The following is a 23,579-nucleotide window of genomic DNA, read 5'->3' as shown; positions in this document are numbered from 1 at the left end:
CAATGGCTGCTCCAGTGCTGCCTCCTAACCCCAGCCTGTCTCTCCCGAACATACTCTGCTTGATTCTCACGAGCTGACTCACCTGGAGGCACCTGGGTTGACCAAGGGGCAGGGGCTGCCTCCAACAGGGTGGATCCGAGAGATGGGGTCTGGGTGGGGAACGTGGACTGTGGCTGGGAGTGAGGTTGTCAGGTGACCCCAATGGTTGCACAAGGGGTAGGGAAGCCAGCAGGAGGGCGCTGGAGCCACTGAACCCACCTGTTCCTCCCCACTTCCAGAGCTTCAGTGAACTGGCCTTGGCATGCATGGTTTCTTTAACTAATTCATCCTTCCACCACGTGTTCACTTAACCCCTGCCCTGGGCTGTGCCCTGAGGTTGACGGCCAGGTGGGCAGAAAGAGGCAAGTCCCCTAAGAGGCAAGCCCTCTGTTCTCTGGGAGCTTAGACTCTGGGGGGAAGGTGACCATGCATCTGACTGTGCGTAGGCCGAGGTCAGCCCCCACCAATGGTGGCTCTGAAGGAAAGCACACACCTGCCCCTCCTGTGGTCACAGACCCCAGCCTTTCCATTACCCTACTGGAAAACGTTTTTGAGACAATGGGGGCTATCATACAGCATTGGAGAACTGTTCATGTTATTCTGGGTAATAACAGTACCGTTGTTACATTTTTTAAAAAATCCTTATTGATTAGTGAAATAACATGATGTCTGGGATTTGCCCTCAATTGTTCCAGTTTAGGGGAGTTGGGGTGGACACTACAATAATATTGATGGCTGGCTGCTGGCCAAATGTTGGGGTTGTCATAGCTGGGGGTTGGGTATGCGGGGTTCATTATACTGTCCTCTCTCCATCGACCCCCACCTCGTTACCTCTGACCTCAGCTCCTATGCTTTTGTCCACTGCACTCTAGTTACAATATGTTCCTAGCTGTTTCTCCAACACACGAGGGATGCTCTTGCCTCAGGGCCTTTGCACTTGCTGTCCCTCTGCCTGGAACACTCATCCCCACCCTCTTAATATATGGCTCTGTCTCTCCCGTGACCTTTGCTTAAGTCTCTTCTTTCCAGGAACATTTTCCCTGACCCTGCCCTGGTTCATCTGGTTCCCTTGAGTTAGTAACTGACCAAGCACATATTTTCTTCCTTTGGTTTCTCTCATCTCCCACTGGAACACAAACTGCTCAAGGACAGGGACTTGGTCTGTCTGCTCCTGGGAGTGTCCCCGGCACCTAGACTGGTGCCAGGACCATAAGCCAGTGCTCAGGAAACACTTGCTGAATGAATCGCTGAGGGCAGTTAACTATGGAGCACACCTGGAGTGAGGTGAGAAAATATCCTCCGGCACTGAGAACTGACATTGAGGAGGACGAGGCTGGACATGAAGGAGGCAAGGACAGGCTGGGCAGAGAGAATAGCACAGGCAAAGGCCCTGGGGCAGAATGGAGCAAGAAGTCAAGACCCTGGGAGAGGGCCAGCCTGGCCTCCTGATGGAGACTGGGGCTGGGGGTGGGCTTGGTATTTGAGAAGCCCCCTCAGGTGGTCCTTGGATGACAGAGCAGAGGCCTGAGCAGGTGCAGGAAGCAGGAAGATGGAGGCTCAGCCAGGTGGAACAGCAGATGAAGGGCAAGAAAGCTCACAGAAGCTGGAGGACCACTTGGCCATTTTCCAGAAAAAGGCCCCTATAAACCTGCTTTGGTGGTGAATCAGCTACAAACAGTCACAGCACCTGCTGCCTTTCATGGTCCTGGCCAGCCATCCGTGGCTACAGAGCCTGGGCACCCAGGGCATGGCCCTTGGCCTGTGTCTGTCCAGACCCTCCTCTCTAGACCTGGGGACCGGGCTCCTTCAGGGACAGCCCTGACAGTGGTGAACCTCAAGGACCCCTGGTATCTATGACCACCAGGATCATTTAACAGACCAGACCAGATGCAAAACCTGGATGCGAACGTTCAGAGCAGCACATTCGCAGGAGCCCAAAGGCGAGACACCCCAAGTGTCCCTCGACTGCTACGCAGAGACACAAAGTGTGGCATATCCACACAATGAAATATTATTCAGCCATAAAAAGGAATGAAGTACTGATACAGGCACAACGTGGATGGTCCTGGATGGCACGATGCTAAGTGAAAGGAGCCAGACAAATGATCACGTACTGTTGGATTCCCTTATATGAACTGGCAAATTCATAGAGACAGCGACTAATAGCTGCCTGCGGCGGGAAGGTTAAGGAGTGGGGAGTAACTGTGAAGTGCTAATAGGTACGTGGTTTCTTTGGGGAGTGATGAAAACGTTCTAAAATTGTTATAACAGGGGCGCCTGGGAGGCTCAGTCGGCTGAGTTTCTGCCTTCGACTCAGGTCCTGATCTCAGGGTCCTGGGATGGGGCCCCAAGTCAGGCTCTCTGCTCAGTGGGGAGTCTGCTTCTCCCTCTCTCTCTGCCCCCTTCCCCTGCTTCTGCTCTCTCTCTCTCTCTCTTGCTCCACTCTCTCTCTCAAATATATAAATAAGCTCTTTTAAAAATTGTTATGGTGATAGTTGTGCAACTCTGTGAATCCCTCTGTGAGCACTTACTGGCAGGTCTTTCTGAACCCCACAAAGCGCATGCCACCCCAGGGCCTTTGCAGCTACTGTTCCCTCTGCCTGTGACACCCTCCATCTGGTTCCTTAGCTCCAGCTCAGCTCCACAAAGTAACCCTCACTGGTTAGCCTCTTCACAGTGCCCCATGCACTTCCCTCCCAGGATTACCCCCTGTCCTATCACCCTGTTTACAACCTCCCCAAGCCCTGGGGGTACCTGAAGGTAACTTGTTTGCCTCTTCCCTCCCTGCCTAAATGTCAGCTCCAGAAAAGCATTACCCTCATCTGTCTTGGTCAGGAGGCATCTAGAAGAGGCTTGCTTCACAGGAGATGCAACCAGCATTTGAATGCAATGAAGGAGGCCACCTGGGTGGCTCAGTGGTGAGCGCCTGCCTTTGGCTCAGGTCGTGATCCCGGGGTCCTGGGATTGAGTCCCATGCCAGGCTCCCCGCAGGGAGCCTGCTTCTCCCTCTGCCTGTGTCTCTGCCTCTTTCTGTATATATCATGAATTAATACATAAAATATTTTTAAAAAATGAATGCAATGAAGAAGTGACTGATGAGCAAATGAATGAGTTCACCCTGGATCAGGAGCCTAGCTGGCCCTTTCCTTCCTGGTGGGATCTTGTAGAGAGACCCTGACTTAGTCCACAAGGGGATGAAGGCTGACACCCCAGGGAGGGTTTTATGATGGGGGACATAAGGTAGGGGTACTCCAGAGCATGGAGGAAAGACCCAGGAATGAGGTCATGCTGCCTGAAAGCCCTCTGTGCCCCTGGCCATCTCCAGATGAATTGTCCTGACCCCAACAAGGCTCTGCCTGGGTGACCAGGTACCAACGGAGCCCTCTAAACCCTTATCCCAGAATAGGCATCCGGGCAGGGGAGCTGGTATCTAGGAGCCCCGAGGTTCTATGTTCTCTCACATGCCCCAGAGGACATGGGCACAGGGACACCTCCCCTGAGATAGGCTTTTTCCTGCCCCACTGATGGTGTCAGGTTTTTTTCCAGCCAAGCGACAAGGAAAAACACCCTGGATTATCTCTATGCCAGGGCAGTTCCCAGAGAGGTGGGGTGAGACCTCTCAGGCAGAGGGGGGCCCTTACTGAGCAGTGAACTGCCCTGAAGCTACAAGGAGCTGTCACAGGAGCTGAGACCCAAGGGCCCAGAGGGACCTGGGGTTTTGTCTCAGCCTAGCCACCAAGAGCTGTATAGCCTCTGTGCCCCCTCCTTCCGGCCATCTCTGAGGCTCTGCCACTGGGCCAGCCCTGTGTGTCTGGAGGCATGTGAGTGGGCCTGGAAGAGCCTCTGAAACCACATCACACCAAAGGAACTGGAGCACCTTACAGCAGAGAGAGGAGTTTTCAACATCCTGACTGGGAGTCCTGACTGCTGCCACCTGGCTGGGCAACCACAGGAATATGACTCAGCCTCTCTGAGCCTGGTTCTTCAACAACTAAACCTTAGAACAACAACAGAAACCATCTCAGGGCTGCTAACTGAGGCAGAGGATGTGACATGTCTGCCTCATAGGAGGGAGCTGGAGGATGAGGCTTCAAGGGAACCTGGTCGGTGCCTCCAAATTTTTGCAGGACTGTTTTCTGCAGAGGATGCCAGTGAGTTTGTGGATCTGGGGAGCAAAGCTGGCTCTTCCTAGTTGTTTTGGGGGAAACTCCCAACTGAGAGCCTGCAGGATGACAACCGACTGAGGAGTGGGCTCCCTGTCACCAGAGGTAAGCAAGCCAGATTTAGATCTGCACCATCCAGAATGGCAGCCACCAGCCACATGAGCACGTGAACTGGGGTTAGTCTGAATGGAGAGGTGCTGTAAGTATAAAGCAAATGACAAGATCTCAAAGACTTATTATGGGTAAAAAGAATATCATAAAGTATCTCAGCATTTTCAGATTGGTTATATGTTGAAATCACAATATTTTGGGTGTCTTAGATTAAACACAAGAAATTAGCAAATTTAATGTCACCTTTTTAAACCTTTTGGTGTGGCCATGAGAAAATTTAAATTACATACATGGCTCCTATTAGTTTCTTTTGGACAGCTAGTCAAAATCCTTGCTGCTCCAAGGGTGGCCCCAGGTACCATCAGCACAGTCTCGCAGGAGCTTGTTGGAAATACAGATTCTCAGGCCCTACCCCAGACCAAAGAACAGGAGTCTGCATTTCCACATGCTCCCTAGGTGATCCATGCGCATGTTTAAATTTGAGATGCCTTGCAGATGCCTTGGTTGGTGGTCTGGGGGATCCCCCCTTCAGGTAGGGAGTCCAAGCTAGTGACCTGCAGTCCAGCCCCCACTATGTGAAATATAATGTCCACAGTGTCCTTTAAACCCACTCTCTAGAGCCAGGAACCAAACCTCCTTTTGCGAGAGACTAGTCTCTCTTAGAAGTGAACAGTATCAAGGAATACGCCATTGTTTGGCATCCTAACTTTTTAAAGGCTGGGAAATAATCTCAGAAAATAAGTGAAATGTTAAGTGTTAAAAAAAAAAAACCACAATCAACTCCCCCTAAATTCCTCCCTCTTTTTCTCTCTGAAACCCTGGCCCACAGGCATTAGATGGCACTAAATATAGAAATGGTAAGCAAGTAAATCACTCAGAGGTGCCACAGGTTGCCCAGGGCCTGTTTTACGGTTGAGTTGTAAACCATTGAGAGCTGAGAGCTGTAATTAAAATGCTGACAGCCTCCCAACTGGGAACAGGCTGGGAGGGAGCAGGCTGGGGACCCGTAGCAGGGAGCAGGGAGGGTGGTGCCTTTTCCAAATGCACATCAGCCCAGGTTCAAAGTCTGCCACTGGCTTCCCGGGACAGGAGGTGCTCACTTCCCCACTCACTTCCCCAGGTCCAGGAGGTGATGTGCCCCCCTCCTACAGCCCCACTCCCAAACAGCCAAGTGACTTCATGTCCTCCCCTCCCCTCTCTGGCTCAGGGAGATACCCTCAAGCCTCGGCCTCAGGCTCTTGCACCTGTTGTTCCCTGTGTCTCAAATGCTATTCCCCACATGGCTCACTTCCTCACTCCCTGCCCAGAACTCACCTTCTCAGGCTACCCTGAGGACCTAATATAAAATGCTCCCCCCTCCGCCCTCCCTATCTTCTCACTGTGCTCTATTTGTTCATTATAGCATTTATTATTCTCTGACAAGTAGATTCTCTCTATATTTGATTGTTTGTCCTCTGCTTTCCCTCTGGAATGTCAGCTCCATAAAGGCAAGTACCATCTAATCCCAGAGCCTAAAACAGTACCAGACACATAAATAGGTGCTTAATAAACATTTGTTGAATTAATGAATGCATGGATTTCCATCCCTTTCTTTCAGTTGGTCTGGTGATCTCACTGGGAAAATGTCCAACTTGCCAGCAATGAGCTCAGCTTTTCACCCATCCATTCAACCAGCCATCCTTCCAAATAACTATCCATTCATCCATCCATCCATTCATCCACCTGTCCATCCGTATAACTATTCATCCAATGATCCTTCCAAATACTATCCATCCATCCATCCATCTATCCTTCCAAATACCTATTCACTCATCCAATCACCTTCTAATATCTACCCATCTAATCATCTCTCTGTCCATCCACATAACCACCCACCCACCCATCCAAATCAACCCCCAGATGGTTAGACCTCCTATGCTGGGGTCCCACAATCCCCTAGGCTCCCCTTTACCAAGTCCAGTTCCTGTCATCATGAAATACATGCAGTAATTTGCCATTTCTCTCTGTTATTACAATATAACAACCACAAAAGCAAAAATTATGTGTTTTGTTTGTTTTTGATTTCCAGGGCCTAACACTTAGTAGGTGTTAGTTAAGGTTTCCTAGATGAGTATTTTTTCCTTTCCCATTATTTACTTGTTCTGCATTCCCTAGCAGCCTGAGCTCCCTGATGGCAAGCACCATTTTTTAGTCATCTGGGGGGGGGGGGAGAGTGTGTCTCTAAAATCTCTTTTTTTAAGATTTTATTTTTCTATTCATGAGGGACACACACACACATACACACACACACACACACACACACACACACAAAGAGAGGCAGAGATACAGCCAGAGGGAGAAGCAGGCTTCTTGTGGGAAACCTGAGATCCTGAGACTCCAGGATCATGCTCTGAGCTGAAGGCAGATGCTCAAATACTGAGCCACCCAGGTGTCCCTGGGGGTCTCTAAAATCTTACATTTGACATAAAAAAGACATGCTATAAATATTTCATGAATGGGTGAGTGTGTGAATGTGCAGAAGAGAGGAATATAGCAAGAGTATAGACTCTGGAGCTAGAATGCCTGGATTCAGATCCTGGCTCTCTATTTATTAGCTGTGTGACCTCGGGTGAGTCAAAGAACCTCTCTGTGCCTCAGTGTCCTCATTCATAAGAGGCAGGTGACAATAGTACTTAACCTCACAGGGTTCGTATGAGATTTTTTTGAGTTGATAGATATGAGGTACTTCAGATAGTGCCCAGAGTAAGACAAAGGCTACATAGCTGTTTAAAAATGAAATCTCCATTTAAAGCTGGCCCATAGGAACAAATATTAATGGCACAGAGTCTTGAGTTTAAAAGGTAGGAGGGAAGCGTCTCTCTGAGCCTGCACTGTTCCCACAGGAGGCCTGCTACAGCAAACACTTTAACTTTTTCCAGCCACACTGGGATCATTTTGCAAACTACCAATATTATGTCAGGTGGTCACAAGTGCTATGTAGAAAAAGAAAACATGGAAGGGGACAGGAAGTGGTGAGGCAGATGGGACAGCAGCCTCAAATAGGGTGGTCAGGAGAGACCTCCTTAGGAAGGTAATATTCGAGCAAAGACTCGAGAAGGTGAAGGGGTGAATGTCTGGAGGGTGGAACATTCCAGGCAGAGGAAACAGCAAATGCAAAGGCCCTGAGGTAGGGATATACCCAGTGTATTTAAGGCACAGTGTAGGTGGAATAGACTGAGCGAAGAGGAAGTAGAAGGAGATGAGGTCAGAGGGTCACAGGCGCCCAGGTCATGAAGGGCCTTGTCGGTCATTGTGAAGACTTGATGTCTACTCTGAGTGAGTTGGGAGCCACTGTGAAGTTATGAGCAGAGGAAGGACAATTTCACTTATGCTTGAGAAGACTGCAGGGGTCAAGGCGGGAGCAGGGGGACAAGTTAGGAGACTGTTGCACTACTTCAGGGAAAAGATGATAGTAACTTGGACCAGAGGATCAGGGAGACAGGTTTGCTAGAAGGGGGAAAATCCTGGAGATGTCGTAGGTAGAACCAACATATTGGATGTGGGGTGTGAAAGAAAGCCAAGGACAAAACTAAGCTTTATGGCCTGGATGACTGGAAGGATGGAGCTGCCATTTCCTGAGTTGGGGGCTCATGAAGCAGGAGCCCGTTTCTAGGAGCAAGATGAACAGTGAAGTTGGGGATGGAAGGGCTTTCCAGCAGGCATTCCGGAGTGGGGAGTGGGAGGCAGCTGGACGTATGAGGCTGGAGTGTGGCTGGGGAGCCTGGGCGGGGGACAGGCCCCGACTTCTTTGCAGGGCCCGGAACGTGGCACGTACTCGGCCCTGCATCCTTGGGTCCCTATGGCGTGAGGCCAGAAAGGACAGAGACAGGGCCTCTCTGGTGCAGGGTCAGACAGGACTAGCAGACCCAGATGGACCGCCTCCACCTCTGAGAGGGCAGGAGCAGTGTGGTGTCACTACAGCTCTGTCCCCTGGCAACCCTTCCTGTTCCATTAAAGTGACAACTCCTAGTGACCTCCCAGACATCTCCTCCCCGGTCCTTCTAGCATGCTACTTGTCTGGTACGTGGGAGAAACGGAGCTTTAGAGCTAGAAAGATCCGTAGGAATAGAATATAGGCATGAGACCTAATTGTAGCTTTAAGATGACTACTATTGGGACGCCTGGGTGGCTCAGTGGTTGAGCGCCTGTCTTCGGTCCAGGGCGTGATCCCAGGGTCCTGGGATCTAGTCCCACATCGGGCTCCCCACAGGGAGCCTGCTTCTCCCTCTGCCTGTGTCTCTGCCTCTCTCTCTCTCCGTGTCTCTCATGAATAAATAAATAAGGTCTTAAAAAAAATAAAATGACTACTATTGCTACTACTCATAATAATATTCACAACAGCAGCTACTGTTCTCCGAGCGCTCATCCTGCACGAGAGCACAGGACTCAGCACGAGGGCGTTCAGTCTGCACAACGGCTCCGGGAAGTACCAATCATTGCCTTTCTCCCAGCGAGGAAACTGAGGCTCAGAATGGGAGGGGTGCTCAAGGTCACATCACAAACAAGCTGCCAAGTTGGGGTTTTTATCGCAGCTCTTTCCACAGTCATGTCACTCCCATCTCGCAGCACGGAGCAAAAACCCAATATCCTTTCATGAGTCAAGAGCACAGTGTGGCTAGGAGGCCCCTTCCCAGGACCCTCAAGGCCCAGAGGAGCACAACTCCCCACATGGCCACCCTCCCAGCAGACTGAGTGACATCCAGCCAGACCCTCAGTTGCCTTGTCTGCAAAATGAGCACAATGTCTCCCCTCCCCTGGAGGTAAGTAAGTTCTTTTTTTTTTTTTTTTTTGTAAGTAAGTTCTGAGCCTCGCCATCAAAGTGTTAAAGAAAAGTTTTGCAAATTATGAAGTATTTTATAAATGTTATTGTTAGGGGCGCCTGGGTGGCTCAGTCTATTAAGCATTGGCCTTTGGCTTAGGCCATGATCCCAGGGTCCTGGGATCAAGTCCCATGTGGGGTTCCCTGCTCAGTGGGGATCCTGCTTCTCCCTCTGCCTCGGCCCCCTGCCCCCCACTCTCACACACACTCTCTCTCTCTCAAATAAATAAATAAAATCTTTAACAAGAAAAAAATTTCCCCAAATGTTGTTAGAATTATTATTTCACAATATAATCAATCCTTTCAGGTCCCCGCCCCTGCCAAAAAGTACATATGTGCACACACATATATATACATATCACCATACATACATAGATGTAACACACACACACACACACACACACACACAGCATACACTATTCGGGCTGGGAAGAGGCTTCATAGAGCACAGGCTACAAGGGCAGATGGCTGCGAGGGACCCCTGACTCAGATGCTTTCCCCCTGAGCAACCTCAGTGTACCACATAACCGTTCTGTGCCTCAGCTTTCCTCATCTGGAAAATGGGAGTGAAAACATAGGCCCTCCCCTGTGAGGTGGTTTGTGGAGAGCACTTGGAACTGGTGGGCACATGTTGGGTCAGGCCTTGAGAGAGGCGCACAGAGGCCCTGGGGCCTGGTCTCCCATTGCTGGCACCCTCCTGGCCCAGGGCCTGGCTGCACCCCCCATGTCCTGGGAAGGCCTGGGACATGCAAGTGACCTCTGAGATGAGGTCACTCGTTCTGCTACCGCTGGGACATCCCAGGAGCCTGAGATGCTGCCTGGACCTCAGCTGTCCATGGGTAGAGCGGAGTTCACAAGGAGCCCCCTACCACCCCTAATTTTGTCAGGCCAACAAACAGGATTAGCTCCTACAGACAGAGTGCTCGGACTGAACTAGCACTCACCAGGGTGAGCAGTGGCTATCATCTGCATCTCAAAGCCAAGTTTTAAAGAAGCCCCACCGTCAGGCAAGGAGCCCCCTTTTCAGGACACGCTAGCACCTAGATCTCCCCTCAAAGGACATGCAAGTGTTCAGGATTAGGGAAAGTGACCTGTGCTCCCACACCTCACTGGGCGCCCCCCCTTCCCTCCAGGATCACTCCTGCCCCTCTCCCCTCCCTGCTTTCCCCACCACCACTTGGCTCCCCCTCCTCTCGTCCCAGCAGATTTGATAACACCCAGAAGTCCCAGTCCCCCTCCTGAGGACAAAGGCAGCGATTGTCCCTGGTGGGCGCCTTTTGACTAGGTCTCACCATGGTGAAACCGAGCCCCCGTGGCCTCACCTCACTTGGGAGGCCTCTCAGGGCCCCCTCTTCCCCTCAAGTCGGTTTCGAATGAGCCCCCTGGCCGAAGGGCCAGCAGCCACACTGGAAATTCCTTCCAAGAGAAATCAGATGGCCACTATTGGAGAACCCCTTGGGCTGGCCAGGGGCCAGGAGGTGAAAGGATTCGCTGCCACCGCGCCTGCCAAGATCTTCCCAAGTCCCCTTAATAACAACACCAATGTCTGTGCCCACCGCCACCCTAGGAGGATGGACGCTATCCAATGATGAAACCGTCTGGGCGGTAGCCACGAGCCACACGTGGCTCCCCAGCACTTGAACTGTGGACTACAGAACTGAATTTATTTTCATTTGTTTGCAACTAATTTAAATGTAAATACCCACATATGGCCTGTGGCAACTGTATAGGACAGCACAGTTCTAAGCACCCCATGTCCCTGAGAACACCTGCTGTGTGCCAGGCCCCATGCTGGGCTCTGGGAGATGCCCAGGCGACCCTCACAGCTGTCTGGAAGGATGAGGAGGATTTGGCAGGGGGAGAGGAGGTGGCTCCCAGGCTGCCCTCACAGGCTGAGCAAGCCCAGAAAGCCTGTTAAAACAGAAGGTGCCCCAGGTCTCTGCACAGGTGAGGGCATTCCTGGGCACTGCCAGGTGTGGGCATCTCCTCCTGAACCCCCCATGACAGCCAGAACCCCTCCCCACTGGGAAGGGGCAATGTGTAGAATTGTCCTCATACAGCCAACTTCCCTCCTGGCCTGAAGTGTCCTCTCCCAGGCAGGGGACGGTGGCCCAGGACTGGCCCAGGGCCACAGCATCCAGAGTGGGAGAAAATTCAGTGTCTGAGTGATCCACAGCCCCCTAAATACCAGACACTGGAGTCTTCTGGGGGTCAAGGACTGTAGAGTCTCCAAGTCCCCCCAAACCAGAGGATCTGAGAATCTTAGGAAAACATCTTAGAATCACAGTGTGTCAGAACCGGGGCTGAGGATAAACGCATCCAAGCCCAAGAACCCCTGAGGCTGGTAAGACAGTTCAGGGGTTAGGAATTGAGTCTGGAGCCACACTGCTTGGATTCAGATCCAAGGATGGCACCTGCCAGCTGTGTGACCTTGGGCAAGTTTCTTAACCTCTCTGTTTCTCAGTTTTTCCATTTGTAAAATGTAGACAACAGAAAACGCTAACCTCATAAAACTGTGGTGGGATTAAATTAGTACATGAATGTCAAGAGCTAATATTAGAATCCTGTCTTTATTCTCCCAGGAAACACATACCTGCCCACCAGCCGATCTCACTTTCTGGTAGCAAGTTCTTCCTCACTGGGCAATTTCCATCTTCCCATATTCCTCTAGTTCACGAGTCCTGGGCCTGCCTGCTACCTTACCACCATCACCCCTAACCCATCCTTCAGCCGCTGGGGGTCGATGAGGCTGCCCATTCCAGGCTGAACCTAAGCTCCTCCCAGGCCAGAGTGTGGAGCCACCTCCTGTGGGCCTGCGCTGGGCTGCCTGTGTCTATTCCCAGGTCAGGGTGGGGAGGTGGTCTTAGCAGCTCACCCAGAGCAAAGTGGGCTGCTGAGCACCAGGCTCTAGGGAGCTGGGGACCCAGACACATTTGTCTTCTGTGGGCTCTGCCTCTGCTCCCCACCTCTGTGGCCCCCTATCTCATCCCCTCCCTGCCCCAGCACCATCCACTGCTATCACCAAGGCATCAGGGACTAGACCTGGCTGGGCTCTGCCTTTGCTGTGTCATCAGAGAAAACTAGAAAACCTCAGGCCTCAGGAGCATCATCCACCTGGGCCTGGGCTGGTTTTCCTCTGACCCCTCCTCAACAGCTTCTACTCCAGACCCATCCTGGCTCCTTCCCCTGGGCCCACACACCCCAGCCTGGTCATCCCAGGAAGTAGTCCCCGATGGACCTCTGGGCCCCCACATCAGCACCTCATCTAGCCCAGCTCCCACCTGGGCCAGCCACAGGGACAGGAGGGAGGCAGGAGGGAGGCAGGGCTGGGAGCCAGGCCTCAGGTACGAATCCTACGCCTCCACTCTCCTGGCGTGTGTGGTCTTGGCAAGGGCTCTCTGCATCTGGTGTCGGTCTCTCTTCTATTAAATGGGCCCAAGGAAGGGAGGGTGTCAGTTCTAAAATAATTCTACAGTTCGGCTCCCTTGTCCTGAGGCCACTCTCCTCTATGGAGCGGTAGGGGCTGGGTAGGGTCCCCAGTTTGCAGGTCAAGCACATCGATATGCCAAAAAAAAAGAAAAAAAAAAGAACCGTGATCTAAAACACACACCTCAAGTGAGAGTTAACTCAAAATGGATCACAGAACCTTGAGGAGACTGTGCTCAGTGAAATAAGCCAGTCAAAAAAGGACAAACAGTGCATGATTCCACTCGTGCAGGCAAATTCATAGAGACAGAATATAGGAGGGTGGTTGCAGGAGAGGGGGGAACGAGGAGTTAGTGTTTAATGGGGACAGAGTTTCAGGATGGGAAGATAAGAAAGTTCTGGAGACAGGTGGTGTTGATGGTTGCACAACAAGATAAATGTACCTATACCACCAAACTGTACATCTTAAAATGATTATGATGGTAAGTGTTATGTATATTTTACTGCAATTAAAAATAAATTTTATGGGGTGCCTGGGTGGCTCTGTCAGTTGATCATCTGAGTCTCAGCTCAGGTCATGACCTCAGGGTCATGAGATTGAGCTCCACGTTGGGCTCTGCACTGCAGAGCCTCCTTCTCTCCCTCTCTCTCTGCCCCAACCCCTGTTTGTGTTCTCTCAAATCAATCAATCTTTAAAACTAAGTAAGCAAATTAAAAAAAATTTTTTTTAATAAATTGAAAAAATCGGCCTTTGTTGCTTTAAAAAGAACGAGTTAATTAAAAAAAAAGAAGAATCATGGGCTCAAATGTAAAATGTAAAACTACAAAAGCTTTTGGAAAAAAAAGGGAAAATCTGTGGGGCCAGGAGTCAGCAAGTTCTTGGCCAAGACCAAAAACGTTGTCCACAAATAGGAAAATTGATCAACTGGGTCTGATCAAACTTAAAAACGTACTGCTCTGGAAAAGACCCTGTGACAAGGATGAATAGACAAGCTATCTGCTGAGAAAAAAAAGATTGGCCAACCACGTGTCTGACAAAAGACCAGCATCTAGAATACAGAAAGAGATCTCAAAACCCAACAGTTGAAACATAAACAATGCAATTAGAAAATGGGCACGAGACATGACTAGACAACTCACTGAAGAGGATCTACAGATAGCAAATAAGTGCGTGGAAAGCTGTCCAACATCATCAGCCATCAGGGAAATGCTCATTAAGACCACAGTGCGAGGGGCACCCGGGTGGCTCAGGGGCTGAGCATCTGCCTCTGGCTCAGGGCGTGATCCTGGTGTCCCAGGATCAAGTTCCCCATCGGGATCCCCACATGGAGCCTGCTTCTCCCTCTGTCTGTGTCTCTGCCTCTCTCTCTCTCTCTCTCTCTCTCTCTCTGTGTATGTCTTTCATGAATAAATAAATAAAATCTTAAAAAAAAAAAAAAGTCCACAGTGTGATACTGCACACACCTATGAGAACAGCGGAAGTAAAACCCAGTGAGAACACCCAATGCTGGTGAGTATGCGGGGGAAAACTGGATCCCTCATATGTTGGTGGTGGGAATGCACTTTCTTACAAAGCTCAACATACAATGACCGTATATCCCAGCCATTGCACTCTGGGGCATTTTATCTCAGAGAAATGGAACCTTATGTTCACCCCCAAACCTGTGCGCAAATGTTCAACTCAGTTTTGTGTGTAACAGACCCAAACTGTCTTTCAATAGGTGAGTGGTTATAAAGAGACTGTGGCACATGCACACATGGTAACAGAAAGGAATGGACTATGGATAAACACAGCAACTTGGAGAGATCTGGAGGGAATAAGGCTGAGTGAGAAAAACCAATCCCGATAGGTTAGATACTGCATGATTCCATTTATACGACATTCTTGAAATGATAAAAATTATAGGAACACAGGACAGATGAGCAGTTGCCAGGGATTAGGACAGGGTTACGGGAAGGAAGAAAGTAGATACAGCTCAAGAATCCCTGCGGCAAGCAAATGTTGCGTGTCATGCTTGTACCAATATCAATATCCTGGGTGTGATATTATACTATAGTTTTGCAAACTGTTGAAGAAAATTGGGCCAAGGTACATAGGAAGTTTCTGTGTTCTGACCATTGCGTGTATATTTATAATATGTCGACCTATGAAATTTAATTTAAAAATACAAGAAACCCAGTAAAATCTGAATTTGAGTTAAACAACAAACAGTTTTTTTTTAGTATAAGTATGCCCCACATAATACTTGGGTCATACTCATACTACAAAATAATTTGTCATCCCAAATTCAAATTTAACTGGGAGTTAACTGTATTTTATCTGGCAATCTTACTCCTGGGAAATTCCCCAAGGTAAGAGCAGATACTTGTCATTTCATTCATTTACTCAATAAATATTTCTTGAGTTCTTACTATATGCCAGGCACTGTTCTGAGGCCAGGCAACACGCCTTGAACTTACATCATCCTTACCCTGTGGTGCTGACACTGCAGAGGAAGAAGACAGGCAATAAACGCATAATGATCTGTGTAAATAAGGTAACTTCATATGGTGGTAAAGTCACATAGAAAATAAAGCAGGGTAGTGTAGAGAGAGCTAAGGTGGACGTGGGAGAGGAAAGTCAGGGAGGGGCTCCCTGAGAAGGGGATATCTGGGCAGAGATCTGAAGGAAAAGAAGGAGCTGGTTATACAAAGATCGAGGGAAGAGCATTCCAGACAGAAGAAAGAACATGTGCTAAGGTCCTGTGGTGGGAACAAGATCGGCCAAATCCAGGAGTGTCTTCCCCTTCCCCACATGTTGGATCTGGAAGACGCTTCTGAGATCATGGAAGAAACTGAAGCCCTGGAGGTCAAGTTTTGTCCAAGGCCGCCACTAGCCCATATCCCTCAATTTCGGCCAGAAGCCTCTCCATGGGGAAAGGTGAGAACACACAGCTGCGCTTGGATCTGGGGCAGAAATTGAGGGCATGGCAGGCTGAGGGGTGGACTCCTCACAGCCTTGCCTGGTCAGCTGGCTTCAGACCAGGCCGGGCTTGGCTCCTCTGGCCCTCAACGTGCCACCGCTGACCACTCCATCTGGTCAAATATGCAAGTGGCCCTTGGGAAAGTGGAGCGGAGCATAGCTCAGTAAGTCTTATCTGGGCCCCGCCCCAGCTGCCAGGGGCCAAGTCCCTGGTGTCCCCTGATGCACAGGCCTGCCTGCTGCCAGGGCACAGTGGGAATCCAGCTCCCAGGAGCACCGAGACCAGACGGGGCAGGGCAGGAAGGGACAAGACCGACCCCCCCTCCCTCCGGTGAGCAAGAGGCTGGGCAGGGACTGGAAGGTGACTTCTCACTCCGGTGGAATTCCATCCCCCTGAGCTCACCTCCCTGGAGCAAGCGCACATTCCAGCAGGGCCAGCCCAGTCCCAGCTGGGCCCCGTCCCCAGGGCTGCCTCTCTGGGACTCAGTCACCACAATCCCAGGTACGGATGCTGGGGGGCCCCTCCCTCCCTCAAGGCCCGCAGAGCTGCAGCACACTCCCCTTTGCACAGGAAGGCCTCTGACAGACAGCCTGCCCTGCCAGGTGCAGTATCTGTGCGGAGGCTCTGAGAGGCGGGTCCCCTAGCCCCCTGGCTGGGGTTCCAGAGCTGGGACCTGGCAGGGGTGTCTGCCGAGGTAGGATAGGGGGCATCCTGCCCAGCAGGGGAATGCATCTGGAAGGCCCTACACCTGTCTCTCCTTCCACCTCCATGACTACTCTTTTGCTCCCCACAGCCTTCCTGCCCAGTGCTCCCCTCCCCAGGGCTGTGCCTGGCTCTCCTGCTTTCCCACTTCTTCTGGTTCCTCTGGGCAAGCCTATCACACACCAGGGCTTCTGTTACTGCCTCCTGCTGGTGGCTGCCAGGAAGTGGCTGCAGCCAAGACCTCACTCCTGAATTAAGACCCAGGCATCCAGGATGCCCCTGGGCACCCCCACTTGCAGCCCCCAGGATCTCCCAGTCCCAAAGGCATCCCTATCATTTCCTCTGAGACTGGTTTCCTCCCCCTGCCTCAGGTCCTGACCCCAGCAAGAAGCAGCACCCACCCATCCATCCCAAAAGCAATTCAAGGTGGGTCTTGGCTATTCTGCTCCCTAAATGGCTTGTCCCTCCCCACATGCTGCTGCCCTGCCCCCTTTACACTGTTCTGTACTTTATCCCAGAGGGGCCAGAAACCTGCCCATGCACTCCCCTGCCAAAGTCTTTCAGGAACCTCCTGCAGAAGGGGAAAGTCTCACTCCTTGAACTGGCATTCAAGACCTCACATCTGGCCCTGGCTCCCCGCTCCAGCCTCATCACCTATTCCCCCTCTCTCCCCAGACCCACAGAGCACTCTGCCAGCCCCACACTGCCTGCACTACCCTCCCCCTGCCTCCACCTGCCTTGCGAGTAGGACTCCTATTGATCCTTCAAAGCCCAGCTAAGGAGTCCCTTCTTCCTAGAGGTCTCCAGACTTCTCTGAGAGGAAACCACTGCCTCTTCTCTCTATGTTGCATTTCTCCTATGGAGGGTCATCCTCAATCAAATTTTTGTTCTTCTCAACTCTCTCACTAGACTATCTTAAGGGCAAGAATCAGGGTTAGTTCATCTCCCCCAAAAGGCTGGAAAGAAACCATGCAAAGCCATGGATTCCACCATCCAAAGATTTCAGCCCAGCGCTTCTGACACCTCTCTCCCTCCCACCCAAAAAGGGAGGATCTTTTCCACCAAAAAGATCCTGTGACTCTAGGCTCCACATGTGAGAATGGGAACCTAATATTCTAATCCCAACCTGAATAGCCTGGGATGTCAATCCAAAAATATTATGGCCCTAAAATGCCTGTAGGCAGAGACTCTAAGATCACCTTCCCAAAAGAGCTGTCGGCACCCCCACTTCTTTCTTCTCATCTGACCATGCTAACTTGACCCCGCGGACCACACAGCTACATGAGACAGAGAGGGGAGGGAGAGCCCCCGCGGCCTGCAGCAGTGCCCCCACCCCGAGGCCCGCATCTGCAGGTGATCACCTGGCTCTGCCCCGGCTCACACCCAAGCTAGAGACTTATAAGGGCACAATGCCCCACGGCCTTTACCCGCCCGCACCTGCCAGGTGAGGCGGTGGGCTGCCCTGGGTCTCCCCTCACGGGGCCTGCCACCACCTCTGCCCCTCGGGACGCCTAACCCTTCCCCAACTTCCTCCTCCTTTGCTCTCTCACCACTGCCAACAAGCCCAGAGCCTGCGGTCGGGTTGAGTCTTGTCTTCTCACGGCAGGAGCAAGGGAGCCAGCGATAAACACATCTGCGATCCCTTCCAAGATGCTCAGCCAGGGGCGGCTGTGGGCTGGCCTCCTTTCTCCTGTGCGTGGGGCCATGGAAGCCTATTGTGGGGGAATCCTGTGGTGGGCCGCTGTGCCTCTGAATAACAAACAGCACACAAGGCAGGACCCTGCGGGCATCTCCCCCTGCCCCCTACACCATGCCTTCACCTGGCCCTGACCAGCACCTGGGGATCACATGGTGGAATGGAGGCCTCAGATGGAGATGAGGCCCAGAGCTGATATACACTGAGCCTTACCAACCCCAGGCTAAGTGGCTACCCTTGCTCCTCACCATTTGGATGTGTGCCTGGACCCTTGGGGTGCCCTATAGCAGGGTGTGAGAGTCTGGCCACCGCAGGACTAGGCTGGGACGCTGCCTTCCCCCTGTGCTCTGCCTGAGGAGTGTGGCCACTGCCCTGGGTGGCCTCTGATTGCACCCCACAAGGAGCCAGACTGGTGGTTGCTCAGGTCTCTTCCTGTGTACACTGGAAAGTCTCGAATTCCACCTGTGAGCTCTGGAAAATACACAGTGCCTGGGTGAATGAATGGCTGTTTTAGGAAGGCATCCGCAAGGGTCCTCCCAAACCAGACTGGAGCTGGGAGGGGTGCGGAGCTTCCTTCAGCTGCATTTCCCTGAGCTAGGAGAGTTGTTCCTGCTCCAAAACATCAACTTGGACACAGCCCGCTCTCTTCCCAGACCCATTCCCAACCCTGCCGGAGGCCTCACTCCGCCTCCCCAGAGTCAGCTCCTAGGACTTCTGCACCACCTCTGCCCCAGAACCATCAGTGGCTCCCCAGTGACCACCAGGCACTCAACCATTCACTCCGTACCTATGTAGAATGCCTCTGCCTGCCAGGCTCTGGCATGTGGCCATGAGTGAGACACACGGAGTCTCTGTCCTCATCAAGCTTATGGTCTAGGGAGAGCAGAAAGCTCCAGAACGAGGCAACATCTGAGAAGGGGCTGGGAAGGAAGTGAAAGGAAAGCTTTTCTGAGGAGAAGACAGCTGAGCTGAAGCCTAAACAGTAAGAAGGCAGCCACAGGAAAATCTGAGGGGAGAACGCAAGGCCCTCATTCCTTAACCTGGCATGTAACCTTGCCGGCTCCTCAGGTGCTGTTACCCCTTCAAGGACCCACAGACCAGCTGCTCTGGCCCCTAAACTGGCCCTAAGTCCCCACCCAGACCTGGGTTCTCTTCACCTCTCTTCTCTGCCTAGCCAGACCTCACTTACTTCCTCCAGGAAGCCCACTGAGGTTGGTTTTATGACCTCTGACAGCTCCCATCATCTGCATTGCCCCAAAGCTGCCTGGCACAGCACCACGGTCCTCGCACCTGCTGCAGCTGCGTGGCTTCCCAAGCCGTCTTGCATGTGATATACCCAGAGTCCTTCTTACCCCAGGCTAGGGGAGTCCCTCCTTTAGGTCTCCTAGGGGCCCAACCAGGTAGGCACAGGTGAAGAAACAGGCCGGAAGAGGGAAGCCACTTGCCTTCCTTCCGTCCACCCCCAGGGAGCAGGAGCTTCCAGGGCAGGAGGAAGCCTAAGAGCTGTGACCTCAACCCTAAGGAGTGATCTGACCACAGAAACAGGAAGGAATGAGTAGCGGAGAACCCTGGAGGGGGGGCGCTGGCCCCAGGCAGGAGCTCCCAGCTGGGGGACTGAACAGGCAGGGCCTTACACTTCGCCCCAGGACATCGTCCTGGGAGGGCCAGGTGAGCCGCTCTGCCTGTGTGACTCACCGTGGCAGGGCAGCTGGGGAGGCTCTGACACACAGGATGCGGTGGGAGGCTGGAGAGGAGGAGGAGGGCAGGGGACCCGAAGGCAGCAGGAAGGGCCAGCTGGCCTCATTCCTTTGCACGCCAGGGGGGGCTGGCTCCCCTGCAGGTGTGCGGGCTACTCCTGACACCACTTGCCAGACAGACTGCCTCGAACATGACACATGTTTGCACAACTTGTAATCACACCCAACCTTGCCGAGGACTAACTCTGTGCCAGGCCCCGGGGTAAGTGTCCTCCTGCCTTGTCTCCTTCGCTCTCCACCGAAGCCCTAAGGACACTCCTGCCAGCTCTGCTTCCTTCCCAGGAAGGAAGGAGTGCCAGAGCCAGAGCGTGAACCCAGGCAGCCTACTGCCGGCCCATGCTCTGACCATCACACCTTGGCAAGCAAAGACTGCCCAGCTCGGGAACCAGATGTGCTGGGTTCGAATTCTGACTTTGCTCATTAGCTGTGGGAACCTCCTTCACTTCTGTGCCTCAATGTCTTCACCTGTGAAACAGGGATAATGACAAGACCATTCACAGGGACGCCTAGAGGATTAAGTGAGCTGATACATCCAGAGCCAGGAGACACCTGTTCCATGGATGCGCTCTCGCAGAACAAGACCATGCCACAAAATCCTCCATCACCCGAATGAGCAGCTCAAGGCCTATATGTTGCCAGGAGATGTATGCAACTGAGCCTCTGGTGATCTTTCTTTTCACCTTTTCTTTATTTTTTTTAAAGATTTCATTTATTTATTCCTGAGAGACACACAGAGAGAGGCAGAGACACAGGCAGAGGGAGAAGCAGGCTCCCTCTGGGAGCTCGATGAGGGACTCAATCCCAGGACTCTGGGATCATGCCCTGAGCCGAAGGCAGGTGCTCAACCGCTGAGCCACCCATGTGTCCTGACCTTCTCTGTATTTTTTAAGAGTCTGCCAGTGACTACCAGTTTTAAAGTCCAACACTTAAAAATGAAGTGATTACACGTAGAAGTCTGAGTCTGGCAGCCGTGGGCCGGCCTCCCCATGTAGCCATAGTAGGCAGGAACCCAGCGGGAGTCTCATAAATGGGGCCCGGGTTCCCTGGTTCACCATCGCCCTATGCACTGTCTCCCTCACGCTTGTCACTCCTGCTCCAGCCCGGCTCCTGTGGCTCCCACATTTCCAGGTAGCATGGAGCCCTCCCTCCCTATCTGCCCTGGCTCACAGACACTCCTCTATGGAGCTCCAATTAGTCCCTGGAGATTTTCCTCTCCCGAGTGGGCTCTGAACACCTTGGCCTTCACAGGCACTTCCAGAACCCACCCCCAACCTCAGGCCTCTGCCCCAGACACCGCCCACACCAGGCAGCCTACTTTGGGTGCCCCGAGACACCTGTTCAAGCTGCTGGCGCTTGCATACTTCCTGGGATGGAGAGCTCACTTCCTCGGCAACTCAATCTGTTTCTCAGTGGCTGCGGCTTGTCCTCACAGTGGCAGGACCTGCCTCTGTGTGACACTCACTCCCCACAGGCTCTTCCTTTATACTCTGGGCCTGCAGACCCATGTGCTCCCCTGCCTTGGGAGAGCCAGCTGCTCATGGGACAGAGTGTCCAGCCCCCTTTCCATCCCAGCCGCCTCCACTGGGAATATCCCGAAGCATCCCTGACTCTCTTGTAAGCTAAGCCTAGAATGCAGGAGGATCTGAAGAGGCAATCGAGATGGAACGGTCACCTCCCTTATTCTGAGCTCCAGATCTTGGTAGAGGCGACCGAGGACACTTCAGCGGCCCCGGCAACTGCTCCTCAGGGGTGATTCCTACCGAGCTCACCTCCACCCGTCCCCCTCGCCCTAGCCGACTCCGTGGACTCAAGGACAGGGCGTCGCCCCCCTCCCTCTTGCCATGCCGCCGGGTCACAGCCCTCGGTGCTAAGAGGGACCCGGTCATTCCGTGTGTCCGGGCCCGACCCGCGTGGCGCCGCGCGGGCGCTGAGCGGCGCTGTCTGCGGCCTGCTGGGCTGCCGGGCGCCCGCCCCGGGCTGCCTACCTTTCGGCCCGCCTCGTTATTGTGCAAGTTCATGAGAGTCCGGGCATTCTGCTTGATCTCCCGGGCATCCACAAAGACCTTGGCGAAGCCGATGCCGTAGCGGATGTCGGCAGAGCAGCCACCCCACTTCCAGCCCTCGTCCCGGTGGTACTGGCCTTGCTTCTCCTTGTCGCAGCCACAGTCACTCAGGTTGCCTTGGGTGCAGGCGGCCGTGATGGCGTGGGCCACGCCGGCAGCGATGATGGCGTAGGTGAAGGCAGCCTCCCGGCTCCCTGCGAGGAGAGGAGGAGGGGACGGCGTCAGGCCCGGGCGCCCTGCGGCAAGCCCGCCCAGCGCACCCGCCGCTCCCTCCCTCCCCGGAAGCTCCACCTTGGGCGCTCGCAGCACCCATCCAGAGCCATCCGCCGACGCCCCGGGGCGTCCGCTGGACAGAGCCACACGAAGGCGCAGGGCCCGCAGTCCAGCCTCCAGGCGAGGCCCGATGTGGCGCCCTGGTGAGAACGCCCACTCCCCGCCAACCTGAGGCCGCCCTGAAGCCCTGGCAGCGCACTCCCGGCACCTGGCGACAGACCACAACGCAGGAGTTCTTAAACACCTGCAGGCCCCGAAGCCAGAGCAACCTCGTCCGGGCCCTGCGACTTTCAGCCAACCACGACCCCTCCCCATGCCTCAGTCTCCTCAGCTATAAGGTGGGGACATGGCAATCGTGCCTTTCTCAGAGCAATGACAGAGAACGTTAAGAGTCTCTCAACTCCGTGCCTGGCTCATGCTCCTGCCTGACAGCAGGTCTTGTGCTCCTGATCCCTATTATTATTGTTGTGTGTCACCTGTCCTTTATAGGGCCATCCCTTCCTCTTCTCCATGGCCCTCGCACTAGACTGTGAGCCTCTCCAGAGAAGGCTGGGACCTGGCCCCCTTCACGTCTGCATCCTCGGGCATCAGTCTGATACAGAAGGCAAGGGCTAGTGGAGGGGAGAGGGACTGCCCACAGTCAGGGTGGAAAGGGGCAGGAGGAACCCTGGACAAGTAGCTTCAATGGAGGGGAAGGCGTTGGGGGGGCACTGAGGCAGTGCCTTCCCACAGGTCTTCCCAGATTTTTGGAGACGGCCCTGCCAGGAGGCTGGAAACTGCCTATAAGGATGTATAAAGGCCCTGCAGGACGGTGCTAGGGCTTTAAGTGGGAGTGGAAGGATCCCGAGTAGCTGCGCACAGCAGCACTGCCACTCTGCCTCTTAGCCTTTCTGAGCCTCATTCTCTCCATCCACAAAAAGGGTTCAAGAGCAGAGTCTACTGTACATGATGAAGATGAACCCAGGCACTCTATGGGAAGCCCCAAGTGAGCCCTCAGCAAATTTTCTCTCACAGTGGGGGTTCAGGGAGGGCTCCCCGGAAGAATAGGCCTTGCACCCACAACAAGTGAGTGAGGCAGGGCTGAGCCAGCACTAAGGGGCAGGGAGAAGGGTTCCAGGGTGTTGTGGCGCCATGCCCTCAGCGGTGGGTGAGGATTGGGTGAGGCAACCTCCAAGCTGCTTCAGGCCTCAGGTCATGATTTCCCCATCCACCTCCAGGCCTCCCTCACCCAGGTTGCTGAGCCACAAACAATCTGCCCTCACCCCATCCCCGACTACGGCTTTCTCGCTCTGCAGACATGCAGGCCTCTCCACCTGTCGGATGGCTTTGCTATATTAGGGCCCTCTGCCCTGATGCTCCATGCCAGCCCATCCGTGGGGCTCCTGTTCTCATAGGGCTTCCAATCCCAGCTCCATCACCTCCTGCCCGTGACTTAGGCAAGTTCCTCCTCCTCTCTGAGCCTCAGTCTCCCTATTTGGGAAATGCATTCGATGCCAATGCCTGCCTGATAGGAGCAGCTGAGAAGTTA

General features: G+C 53.2%; 1 protein-coding gene across 1 annotated transcript in view; it reads right to left on the bottom strand.

Annotated features, from left to right (window-relative positions):
* WNT7A (Wnt family member 7A) overlaps nt 1-23,579 on the bottom strand; it is a 65,714-nt gene that overhangs the window by 18,389 nt on the left and 23,746 nt on the right. Inside the window, exon 6 of the mRNA XM_041762427.1 lies at nt 21,701-21,972. Coding sequence (XP_041618361.1) covers nt 21,701-21,972 — 272 coding nt within the window. The remainder of the gene's footprint in view (nt 1-21,700; nt 21,973-23,579) is intronic.

The sequence above is a fragment of the Vulpes lagopus genome, chromosome 7 (assembly GCF_018345385.1).
Source record: "Vulpes lagopus strain Blue_001 chromosome 7, ASM1834538v1, whole genome shotgun sequence".
In the NCBI taxonomy this organism is placed as follows: Eukaryota; Metazoa; Chordata; class Mammalia; order Carnivora; family Canidae; genus Vulpes; species Vulpes lagopus.
The sequence above is the reverse complement of the archived record's forward strand: the minus strand, read 5'-3'. Positions and strand labels throughout refer to the sequence as shown.